Source organism: Tasmannia lanceolata, unplaced genomic scaffold (genome assembly GCF_043159265.1).
Source record: "Tasmannia lanceolata isolate RefF3 unplaced genomic scaffold, GAP_Taslan_0.1 ptg000005l, whole genome shotgun sequence".
Classification (NCBI taxonomy): Eukaryota; Viridiplantae; Streptophyta; class Magnoliopsida; order Canellales; family Winteraceae; genus Tasmannia; species Tasmannia lanceolata.
Window position 1 is genome coordinate 19,677,196 of NW_027518682.1, and position 12,877 is coordinate 19,690,072.

Genomic DNA, 12,877 nt, shown 5'->3' on the forward strand with positions numbered 1-12,877 from the left:
ATACTAGTAATTGTAACAATGTAGGAGAAAGAGAACAAAAGTGTAACAATTATTAGTACTAATAAAACGTCACCCCGTGTCCACATGCACAAGAAAAAGAGGAAGAAGACGAAAAGCAAGCCCAAGTCCGTTGTGCACGGAATCATGAGAGTGGAGAGGGATTTTTTAGAAGAAAGTTTATTTGGGGTTCCTCCTCTTATTGTTCTCAATAGATTATACAGAGTTATTGAACCAATACAATATAAAATAATAGAAAATTTTAGATATTCCATTTTATTTTGCCCCTAAATTTAGGATATCAAAACTTAAAACAAGCAAAATAAGAGAGAGTACATATGAACTCTAGAGTTAGTCCCCATAGTCATGTGATTAAGCCCTTAGAGATCACTTTTTTCATCTTCTGGCTAAATTTCCTTGCTCTCTCTTCCTCAATTTCTGAACCTTTCGCTATTCAATTTTATTTTGATGGAGGATTTCTTTCTTCTTCTGTTGGGGGTATTCTTCTTCACCAGCTTCCTGTCCCGACTCTTTTTTGGAGGAGTACTTTTCCATTATTTGATTAAACATGAAGAAAAGTAACTTGAACTGAGAGTTGCAGTTCAAGTTTTATTTAGATGGACCTTCAATTTAGGATGACATCCTTCTAAATCATCGATACGGATATCATTTTCCTCTAATAATGATACAAAAAATTTCTGCTTTGCAATCCAGACAGGCCTTTAAGTAACAGGTTTTGACTTTTGATAGTTTTGGCAATTTGCAAACTGTATTTAATCGAGGAACGCAACTGAAGGGCACTCTTGCAAAAACCAAGTGGCAAGGGCGCCCAATCAGATCCATATCACCGAACCACATTTATGAGTTATGACAACCCTGAAAATGGAAAATTAAAGGAATGGTAAATGCTTTTCTAATTTACTTTTAGAGGAATGGTAAACTGAAGGGCGCCCTCGTAAAAAAAACCAGCTACAAGTGCACCCCCATTGGACCATCTCAGCAAAGTTATTCATTATTCCTTTAATTTTATAGCTTTAATTGCCATTATAAATTCGCTTTGGTGTGATGGTGCCATGGGGGCTCCATTGTAGCTGGTTTTTGCGAGGGCGCCCTTCAGTTTAGGATTCCTCTTACTTTCAAAGGCTTTCACGATTCCCACTATATCTTCAATAGGGGTGTCAACGGATCCACTTCAGGTCGGATCCAATCCACCTATGTTACAGTCACGATCCATTCAAATTTCTTATCGGTCGGGTCGGAGTCGGAGTCGGATTGTTCTTCGAATCCTACTTTCCACGTCATGATCACGATCCATTTTAATTCAGACCATCCATCGGAGTGTCCTATTATGTAGCACTAAGCTAAGTTAACAATTAATTTTAAAAAAAAGAGATAGAATAGCAGTCCACTATTAATGTGTGTCTATGCATTTTCTTCAACTAAATAAAAAATTTATCTATGTTTAATCTATGTGTATAATAATGCTTGTAAACAATAAAACTTGTTAACTAACCAACTTCTCCAATAGCTTAAGCTGTTGGAGAAATGCGTTATTTATCTTTTATATTTTAACACTCCCCCGCACGTGTGGCCGACTCGGCAAACACGTGGCACATGTGGTCCCACTTTGGGCCGACCATCACATGTGGATTTTTGCTATCTGGGAGGTTTGAACTCGAGACCTTTGGCTCTGATACCATGTTAACTAACCAACTTCTCCAATAGCTTAAGCTGTTGGAGAAAGGGGTTATTTATCTTTTATACTTTAACAAAACTAATCAAAATTACATAAACAAATATAATGTATAACTATTATCAAAGAATATGATGCAGAAAGAACAAAACCCCTCCCTCTTTTCCTTCGTGAAAGTATGAAATGAAACGACTGAAATGAGTGAAATCGCATTCCCATCCGATTCATTAAGTTATAAGAGAGGTTTTGACCGAAATACCCTTCATAGAACGGTTAGCATTAGCAAAATTTAGAGGGTATTTTGGTAAACCATTTCGATCGTGACTATCCAATGAGCATCTGTGGCGTGCCCATACACAATCCAAAAATTTTCGGATCTAGATTTGATGATCCGAAATAAGCTCATGGATCCTATTCATATGTTTAGATCCCGTTCATTAACGTTCGGATTCAGACGATCCATTGGACCGTCTGGATCCACTGACACCCCTAATTTTCAATAGCCAATAAGTATGGAGTGCCATTATCAAAATAGGGAGTGTGAGTATCATTTCTCTACTTCTAATGACTAGACATTGGATTGTCAAACTACCAGTTACTAGAAATTTTAAGCTGTTGGAGAAAGGCGTTTTTAATCTCTTATACTTTAACACTCCCCCTCACGTGTGGCCATTCTTGTTTTAGAGTTGGCCTACATGTGGCACATGTGGCCCCTCTTTTTGGGTTTAGCCATTGCCTATGGATTTTTGCTATCAAGGAGGTTTGAACCTAGTCATTTGCTCTGATACAATGTGAAACTTCCTGTTACTACAAAAGCTTAAGCTAATGGAGAAAGGCGTTTTTAATCTTTTATACTTTAACCCTGGCTTTTAATCTTTTGTCCTCAAGGCATTGAGGCCCTGTTCCTTTAAGATTACGGCAACCAATTGTGAGTGCTAAATGGGACTCAAAATATTTAATCGGTTTTGCACTCACAAAATAGGCTGTCATAATCTTAAACGAACAAGGTAAAGAAAACAACGGAGTACATGCAGAGTAGGGCCCACCTTTAATTCATTCTAATCAATCTTCACCGGTCAGCACGTGATCTCAACCGTAGAATAATGGACTTTTCGCCCACTGAATATAAATTGTTGACTTGAATCGTTCTCAATTTTGGCAACTTTTTATTGAAAAGGTCCATCCAAAAGCTTCCAAAAGACAAAGTTCTACAAAAAGAAAGAAACTATTGACCTATTAGGCTCCTTCCAAAAAGACACATATTGGACCGTATTTTTGCATTGGGTACATTGATATAATAATGCTCTACAAGATTAACGGTCATGATTTCACAGAAAATATTGCCTTTTACTTTTTATAGTGAAAGTGACTTTCCGCGTGGTCGTTCTCGACTATAATCCTCGGGTGCTACGCCCGAGTCGGGGTCAAGACTCAAGATAGGTGGGGTCTACGTTTTGGGTTGGGCCCCCGAGCTACTTAATAAATGCTCTTCTAGAATCTAGATGCGAATTTCTTTAAAATAGTATTATTCCGCTCTCTCCTTCGTTGGTTCGTTTCTTACAGTGGAAGCCAAACAGCCTCTGTGTAGAAACCGTGGAGAAACAACCTTAGCTTCTCCCGAAAAAGGAGAAATAACACAACACAAACCCTAAAACTAGCCCTAACGGCCCCCCTTTTCAACCGTTTTCTCTGCTACAAAATCTCAGCCATTAAAAACATTTCGATCACCGATTCTCTTCCTTTCTCAGACGAAAATCGTTTATCTGTTGTGATTTTAGGGTTTCTGTAACGGTCGAGAGGGTATAAAAGTACCTAGGGTTTTTACTGACTTTGTTCCGAATTTCTTTACGGAGTTCCTGCAGGTAATTTAAATTATTCAATCATCTTTTTTTTTTTAATATAATTCTTGTTGTTTCTTAGTTAGATCTTTGTTCTATAAAACGATCTTACTTTTACTCATTTGAATTGATTGAAGTTTGTGTTTTGAATGATGGAACGCATTGATAGATTTCATTTCGCAAGATGTTTGATGCTCTGTATGTTTTTTTTCCTTGTTCAATCAATGGAGAAAACACTCTTTCCTTCGACAGAATTAGGGTTTATTTCGTTTCTTCTCTTTTTCGCCTGTGCGAAAAATCTGTGTCTTAATGCTTGCAGGTTGTTTTGCAGTTACTTTGATTGAGGATTTTTCAAACACATACAATCTTGATAAGAATCTTTCCATGTCCAATTCGATACTTTCCGAGTTTGATGGGGAAACAGGATGCGGATGCTGCAGTTGTCTCGGATTTCTGAGGCAGAAATCCGAGAAGACGGTTGATTACGTTCGCCAGTTATCTGATCAATTCTCTCAGGAATGTATGTTGAATGATTCCCTGGAGGAAACTACCAGAAGTGAAGGGGCTGGTAGTTTTTCTCATCTAAAAGATTACAAAAAATTGCCATCTTTTTGGGAGAAAAATCGACTGATCTGCAGAGAAGTTCCTGTGAAAGAAAAAACACGCGTTAGGCAGAGTCAGGTAAACCACAGTGTACACATTGCTGCATGATTTTGCTTCTTCGTTCTTGTGTTATAATATTGTTGAATTCAATAAGAAGGTATTTTGCTGTTTTTTAAGAATCCCAACTTTAAACACTTAGAATTTTCATTTTAAGCATTATTTGTTGGGGAAGATTGTCTTTTAGTAATTTGATTGTTGTCAAAGGATATATATGAGTAAGTTTTTTGCTGATTTGATCTACTTTGATGCCACTGACTTTTACGGCATTCGCCTTCATGTATTTTTTATGTCAATAAGTGATATCCGGATGTTTTATTTTTCAAAGGATGCTAATGGGAAGAAGATGATCAATGAATATGTTCGGGAATGTAAGATAGGCTGTGGAAGCTACGGAAAAGTGGTAAGGATGCCATATGATATTTTGGTATGGTACACTTTTTTTAAAGTAAGAAAGGAATAACTCTGCAAACTTTGTCTGTTGAAGCAGGTTTTATATAGAAGCATTACCGATGGAAAACAATATGCTGTTAAGGTATTCTTTCTTACCTTCTCGAGTAGCATAATTGTCCCTGTCAGCTTTTATAGTTATTTCTTCTTATCAATCAAAATCATTTAATCCAATAGAAAAATCTTTAGTCGCTGCCAGAAAATCCTTGGCTGGCAAGGCTGGCAATAGTTATCCTAATATATTCCATCCCCATGTCATTAATTGAATAGATGTTATGATCCCAAGTGGTTTAAGGGCCTAGGCTAATGTGTTCCGAAAGTCCTCCGGCTTTTGGCATATTGGTTAGGTAGCTAACATTTGGTATCAAAGCCAACACCATGTCTTGTGTTCAAGTCACGGAAGAGGTGACCTGTGAAAAGGGCTACTTGGAGCAACCCAAGTGAAGTCGTCGCGGAGTTGGGGCCGCCAACAAAAATTGGGGGGGGGGGGGGTGTATTTAGACTGTCATTCCTAAAATTCAGAATTTTGTTATTTCCGAGACCAACTTTCCTTGCATCATCATTTGCATTCTTTCATAATTTTTTTTTTTTGAAAGGGAAATTAATTAATTTTTTTTTAACGAAAGGTTTCTTATTTATGAAAGAAATAACCTATTTCATTCTTGAAGGTTCTCTTCTTAGCCCTGAAGACTTTGAAGCCTTCCATATTTATAGAGAGGGCAGATGTTGGTGGAAACCAGATGGAAATATGTGGTTCAATTAAGACACCTTTTATGAAGAAAATATAATGTTTTAGGTCCATCATTTCGGGGCTGTTCACTCAAGGGTTGCTTTTATACCTTTTCTTTCCACATGCATTTGGTTTTATTTAAGACAGATAAGAAATAGGATGCATTTTTATATGCCATAGTGGACAATAACGAAGCATTGTTTACGTCGTAGAAACTGGATAATCTTTGTCGTCTTTGTCTAATTCATAATTATATTTAGTTACATAGCTACACAGTAAGATTTGACAATTGTTGCTGATCAACAACTTAAAATAAAAGAACTGTGATAAGAACACAATGAGATACTGTCACTCAATATTTAAGTCATACCAAGCTTCAAAGACACCATCCATCGCTCAATTTTTGAGTTCTAAATGAAGCCTTTCCATGTAGGTATGTGTCTTCCTTTTCCACCCTACCTTCGTTTTGATGTCAAAAACCCACAAAATTTCTTACTACCTTATTAAAGAACCTGATTTCTGATATCTGCTTTACAAGTCCCAATTTGTAGTCTATTGGCTTTGGCATTTCTTCTAGATCATATAATGATTTCATGCACATAGTAACATTGAAATTGCATCAGGAAATGAACAGATGAAAATCTGAACCCATTTTATTAACTTCTGGTTGTTCATTATGCAGGCATTTTACAAGTCCCGTTTGTCGAAGGTCCGAGTTGCACCTTCAGAAACAGCGATGACAGATGTCCTTAGGGAGGTGGGCTTCAATCTGTGGTGATTGTATAGTGCTGGATATATCAGTAAATAATGGATTTTTTGGAAATTCAGAATCAATCTACTTAACAGTAGCATTCAGGAAACCACAACAGTTATGGTCATTGTGAAGAATCAGGGACATGCTTGCACTCCTTTTGAACTGATGGAATGCAACAATTTTCTAGATTTCAAAGTTATTTAATCTTTGCAAATAGTTTAGCTGTTTGGTTAAATTTTGTAACCGACCTAAATGACAGAGTGCTGAATTATGTTTAGAAGCTCCCTTTTGTCCATACAGTTGTTTTTAGGGGCCGGATATTTGCACCTGTCTCTTTATATTAATTTTTTTTCCCATCGGCTGTCACAGCTTCCAATCAGCCGTGCAAGCCAAAACGAGAGGATGAATGTTACCAGAACACAGTCTGAAAACACCAACTTCCCTTGTTTTATACCTAAGTTAATTGATAAGAATTGTTTATGCTCATTGAATATCTTTTATCATTTAAAGTATTTGCATTTGGTAAACATTTTCAGATAATCTCCAGAAAATTGTTAAAGACTTGCTTCTGTATCTTGCAACTCAGACTATGCGACATTTCCATTGTATTTTGTTCTGTTCAGTATCATCTTTTTTCTACAAAGAGGTTGACTTTTATGAATTGATTTTGAAGCAAAGCAAATACTCCTCTAGTCTATCAGTACTTTTCCGCTTTTTCTTCTTGGTTAGTCTATCATTACTTTTGCCCTTTTTTTTCCTCTAGTCTATCATTACTGAAACTAAGTGGCCATGTGTATGATGATTTAGTTTCATATCTGCCCATCAAATATGAGCTTTCAAGATGTAGTCAGATATGCAAAGTGGGCGAAATCATTTAAATAGATTTTTCTTACTATTGAAAAGCTAGTCGACATATTGGAAACTATGACCCAACTACTACATGTTAAATAAAGCTTTGCTGTTGGATATGATTGTACTATGGATTATAAATTGAAAGCCTCATTTGATAATCGTAGGAAATGGGGCGATCATGTACAATGATGCCATGAAAATGTGAAAAAGATCAAATGTTTTAATATGCATGACTTCATTCTTTTGAAGTTTCCATAGGAACTACTAGCATGGAGATAATGACCCTCTTTTTCTTTTTCTTTTTTTTAGGTTTCAATCATGAAAGCATTGGAACATCCAAATATAGTTAATCTCGTTGAGGTAATTGATGATCCTGAATCAGATCATCTCTATATGGGTATGAAATCAAACTTTCTCATTTTCAAAGTCTTCATCTTTTCTTCTACTTGGTTTGGTTATGTTATACATCTAATATCTAGTTGTGCTTTAAGATTTACTCATATTTGCTTGTTTCCTGGAAAAATTTACAAACTTTATTAAGAAATGTTCTTTGTGTAGTTCTGGAGTATGTCGAAGGCAAGTGCATATGTGATGCCTCCGGAACACCTGGTGGGATTGGAGAAAGAAATGCTCAAAGATACTTAAGGGATATAATTGCCGGGGTTATGCATCTCCATGCTCATGTAAGTTCTTTAATGTGTAAGTTGTTTTGCTTGAAGCAGTTAAAGAATGCATTTTTCCTCTGTTCTATGGACTACTGATTTTACTTAAATATTCTACGAGTACAATTGCAATGAGCATATTCTGAAGCATGGCTTGCAAGCTTTGTCTATTGAGAGAATGTTTGACAAATTGTGAATGAAATGGATATTATCTTTCCTCCTGACAAGCTTTGTCTATCGATAGAATGTTGTGCATGGGGATATCAAGCCTGAGAATCTTTTGGTCACCAGAAGCGGAAGGGTGAAGATTGCTGATTTTAGTGTTAGCCATTGTTTTGAGGTAATGCTGGACTCCCGATCTTTTCATACTTTTACCTTGCTGTTAAGTCTTGATACTTGCATAACTTCTTCTTGGTGGTTTATGACTTTATCTAGTTGCATCACATGTGACTTTCTTGGTGGGTTCTGTTAAAGTCATTCCGCAGTGTTAACAATTTGTTTTCCAGCTCTTTATTCAGATGTCCAGATGTATACGGTACCGTGCATTAAGAAATTTAAATCAAAATGCTTATTAGCAGCTAGAGAAACTAATATGTAACCGATGGTTTGAAGCACGGCAACTGTTGAAAACCTATATGCGTGAAAAGTAAGACATTGCAAGCAACCACTTTCCTGCCCCCTTTTGGTTACATGTTGCTTTCCATGTGCATAAGTGGAGCGTGATAGTGCATGGTCTGATGGTGCCTAGCTCTAGACTCCACTTATGCGTGCGTGTGCGTGCTTGAGAAACCTGATTCTGTGTGTGATTATCCAGAACTGGAATAATCAACTTGAGAAACCTGATTCATCACCTCCCCATGCAGATATCTTACGGTAAAGGCCGGGGCATTTATTCAGCTGCAAAATAGGGGGAATGAAGCAGTTTGGTAACACCTAACTGCCTCTCGCCGATGTCATCGGAAATAAAGAGTTATGGCGTTCATTTTCGAAGGGCTTTCCCTCTTCCAATAAAAAAAATCACGTCCTCTGTTGTAATGGCATATTAAGTACATCAGAAAACTGCTAAGTGCCTTCTTGTCTGATCTATAGGGCAGGGATTAAAATACCTTTTAGTCATTTCTGTTAGGGCTCAATACCAGCTTACCTGCTGAAGCAGAAAAGAAATGTGGTGTAGCATTAAGATATTGGGTGGTTTTACTTGATTCTTAACATCGTGCCTCTTTTTTCTCATGTTTGGTCTTTTATTCTTATCATTTGGTTCTTTTTTGCTTGTATGTTCATCGGCTATTTTCATTCTATTCTCTTCACTGTTGACATTCATTTTTATTGTTCTGCACTTTAGGGAAACTTTTAAGATAGCAAAGTAATCTGTTTTAATTTACTCTTGGTTTCATTAATGCTAATGAGTAAATAGATTTTCTGCTTTTGAAAGGAAATGTTGAGATCGGAAAGTGGTCCAGATCTTTTAAACAAACATTTCGCTCTATTTCTAGATGCATTCAAGGAACTGATGTTGGTGAACGTCTGGATTTTATTTCATATTTTTAATGGAGTCTGGATTATATTTCATATGAATGGAATTGTCCCCTAACTTCTATTATGATGTCTTTCTTTGAGAGTGGTCTTGGGGAAATGTTTGATTCATAGGTTCTCAAAGCATCAAGCTGATAGCACCTTCTATAGATGTTTGGAAAGGAAAATGACCTACTTTGATTGGGTCCTAAAAAATGTTACAGTTACATTCTTGGGACTTATGAGGCTTCATTGAAAAAAAGGAAGCATTGGAAGTTAAAGATGTCTACATCATTTCAGTCCTACATTTGATTAAGAGATTTACATCAGTCTTTATTCTGGGAACTGTTGCCCTCCTATTAATCTTTCCTTAGGAGGGCAACATTTCTGGTTCCTCCAGAGCATAGAAGTTTTTATTGAGTTTACCCCGCGCGCCTTCCCCTCCTCTCTCTTCTCTAATGGTTCCTGGTAGAATGGTTCACTGCTTGAGGATAAATTCACCCCCTTTAATGTTATTCTTTGCCTTTAAAACTTAACGGATAACGTTAAGAGGAGAAGGGGGGGGGGGGGGGGGGGTATCATTTCCCCCTAAGTAATTTAAATTTCTATTAAGTACATTTTCTTTCAGCGTTCCTGTGTTGTTTACACATGTTATGCTCCTGTTTTTAACCAATCTTCTGCTTCGCAAGTTCAAAATACCGGACCCATCAGAATCATGATTTGTATTTCTGGGAGTATGAATGTTTAAACTTCCGTTCTTAATTCTCTAGGATGACAATGATGAGCTGTGGAGGTCCCCTGGAACACCAGCATTCACCGCACCAGAGTGCTGCTTGGGTAAGGTCACCTCGTGAAGGAATTCTACCAATGCAAGAAAAAGACAATTATCCACGGGCAAGGCTATTATGACACAAACATTGATTACTGCTTTCTCTGTCTTATTTTTTTCTAAACAGGTTTAACTTACCATGGTAAAGCTGCCGACATTTGGGCCGTAGGTGCTACCTTGTACTGTATGGTACTAGGTTATTGGCCATTTATTGGCGACAGTCTACAGGACACATATGACAAGGTATTTGCTGTTCCAGAACTCCTTTTTTGGTTCATATCTCTTACCCCGCTATTTATCCGATTAGATGTAATTCCACCATCCTCGTTTTCAGATTGTTAATTGTCCATTATCCCTCCCAGAGGATCTAGATCCTGAGCTAAAGGATTTACTCCAAGGTCTTTTATGCAAAGGTGAGTGCGATTTTCTTTATCCTATTGTCACTTGAAACGATCCTGCTGTCTCTCTCTTGCTTCTCTGTCCAAATTGCTGAGAATATCCTTGCTTCCATCTAGAACACCATCCCATAGTTAAATTTTTTCAACTTATTTTACTAAAAAAAAAAACTTGCTCTTATATTGCTTCCTTACAGATCCGATGCAGAGGAGCACCATAAGGACTGTAGCTGAGCATCCCTGGGTGGTTACAGAGGATGGTCCAATCCCTCAGAGTTCCTGTAAGTGCAAGCTTAGTAACTCTCAAGAGGGAAAATTCCATCAGACTCCCCCTTAGTGGCAGCTGCATCTGTTTCGGCGGATGATTCGGATTCTGCGGATGCGGATGCTTCTGTTCGCGCTTAGCTTCTTTGTCTTGTTTGTGTTGTAAAGCGCGCGGGTCAAAAAGCCAACATAAGTGATTCGTTTGACCGACTTCTTTTTTTTTCAATTCTTTTTCATTCTTTTTAAAGAGAAAATCGTTCGGTTATACTTTAATAGTTCTTGTGGTTTTGGTTAACTGTAATGATTCTTTTCTGTATATACTTTATAGTAATCCTTTAATTCAATACCAATTCAAAAAAAAAAAAAAATCCGTTAATTCATTCAAAATCAACATGAAGTTGCAGTGAATTGCAGTGTGCTTTGTATGTTATTAGGGGTTTCTATCTCCCAAAACCAGTATGTAACATGGTTTCATCGCCCTTAGTCATCACTCACCCAACATTCTCAATAACTTTGGATACCTCATATGAAGGAAACTGCTAGATCTATGGATTTCCAATTACTTATTTCTACAGCATATTTGGAAATCTGATTTTGTTCACTGTCAATTGCTGATTTGGAGAAGAAAAAAGTATTTCAGAATTTCGTACTTTTCCGTTTGATTACACATGAAAAAAGTGACTTGAACTATGTAGTTCAAGATTTATTTTAGCCTTTGATACAACCCTCTAAGTAAGACATAACCATATAATTTCCTCTAAATTATAGAAATTAAATTCCTCAAGAAATGTGAAATATATTTTCTGCAATCCATAAAGGGCCTGAAAGACACCCCACTCTTCTTGGCAGTATTATACGGGAAAATATGAAGTAATCCTAAGAAGGATTCCAGTTGAAGAAAACTTCTAATTACAGAGAAGGATTGAGAATCAATTTACACAGATTCAATTAAACCCATTTGTAGACCACCGATCAACTAATCATGATCATCCAGCTAGCGGTTCGTCCTAAAAAAGGAATGGTCCAGCTCACTCTATTCTTAAACAAGGTTTGCTAAGGGGATTTGGGTGGCAGGCTCTTCTGTGCCATTCAACTCCCTTGTACACATGGTACCCCTGTAGCCCTGTATTGTGATTGAGGCCATTGATCTATTGATTCGGTACTAGTGTAGCTCCTTCCTTGGATCACAATTCTATCTGTTCGGTCAAAGCTTGCAAATATCAGTAGTTATGATCTTTTCAAGAAAATGCAAGAAATATTTGGGTACATGGATTTTGTAATCCAGGATTGTAAAATCAATTTTACAAGCTAAAACCTGGATTTTATAAGCTAAAATGTGGATTTCATTAGCTAAAACCTGGACTTTTACAAGCTAAAACCTGGATTTTACAATCCTGGATTGTAAATTCCTGGTTTTGATTTTACAATCCAGGACTATAAAATCCTTGTCTCAAAATGGCCCCTCAGGGAGTCCACTTTTTGATCGGTTAAGATCTAAGAAGGGGTTTAAGATCTAAGAAGGGGGTTAGCCTTGGGTTCCCTGTCAGAGGAACTTTGTTGTCATGCATTAGAGGTGCACGACTTTTAAGGCCAGAGTTGTGACTTCAGAGTTCCTCACAAGTGCCTACAAAGTGCCATAAGGGGGGTTAGTTGTGCGGGATTTTAATGTGCGGACTTCTCCATATTGTCCATGATTCTTTGGGGACTTGGACTTTAATGTGCGGACAGTTGGGACTTTGGGATCTCCAGCGGGGACTTTTTAGAGTCATGCAGACATTGAAATCACCCGTTAGTCATCAACAAATACATGAATTTAAAGTCCTAGAGTTTTAAAAATCAATTTTTACTATGATACCATGGATTTGTGTGCCCTACTAAAATATCTAAGTAATATTGTGCATTTTTCAATTTGGATAGGGTCATAGGCTCATATGGCTAGGCCATAAGTTATTTGTTAGATTGATATGAGCCGTCGTCCACCTGATAGGGCTTGGTTTAGATCTCCTGTAGCCCCAAATCAAGCCAACTATGCCGGTGATCTAAACCGCTCACTTGATGGGTCTTGCTTTGGATCTCCTGTGGAGGCCACAAGAGATCCAAAGCAAGACTTATCAAATGGACATCTGGATCATTCCATGGTGGGACACTCTAAACCTTTGTGGATGTGTCCTATCACATTTGTTAGGAAGGAGGAATGCTTTAGAAGGCGCAATCTTGTTGCCCTACATTTTCTGCCCCACC

General features: G+C 37.4%; 1 protein-coding gene across 2 annotated transcripts; it reads left to right on the forward strand.

Annotated features, from left to right (window-relative positions):
* Positions 1-3,224: 3,224 nt before the first annotated feature.
* LOC143876805 (serine/threonine-protein kinase GRIK1-like) lies at positions 3,225-11,027 on the forward strand. 2 transcript variants are annotated; one of them, XM_077378501.1, is made up of 12 exons: positions 3,225-3,552; positions 3,860-4,209; positions 4,517-4,591; positions 4,676-4,723; positions 6,051-6,125; positions 7,284-7,371; positions 7,533-7,657; positions 7,881-7,976; positions 9,919-9,985; positions 10,105-10,220; positions 10,312-10,390; positions 10,570-11,027. In XM_077378501.1, the coding sequence occupies exons 2-12, from the start codon at positions 3,913-3,915 to the stop codon at positions 10,707-10,709; spliced, it is 1,206 nt and encodes a 401-aa protein (XP_077234616.1). In that variant the 5' UTR covers positions 3,225-3,552; positions 3,860-3,912; the 3' UTR covers positions 10,710-11,027. The 2 variants fall into 2 exon arrangements, with proteins under 2 accessions (XP_077234616.1, XP_077234617.1); XM_077378502.1 differs by having other exon boundaries at positions 4,679-4,723.
* The last annotated feature ends 1,850 nt before the right edge of the window (positions 11,028-12,877 follow it).

Coding starts and splice junctions, on each gene's coding strand:
- LOC143876805 (XM_077378501.1), top strand. CDS start 3,913: ATGTCCAATTCGATACTTTCCGAGTTTGATGGGGAAACAGGATGCGGA. Junction 4,724..6,050: donor GAAAACAATATGCTGTTAAG/GTATTCTTTCTT, acceptor TTCATTATGCAG/GCATTTTACAAGTCCCGTTT. Junction 7,372..7,532: donor ATCAGATCATCTCTATATGG/GTATGAAATCAA, acceptor TTCTTTGTGTAG/TTCTGGAGTATGTCGAAGGC.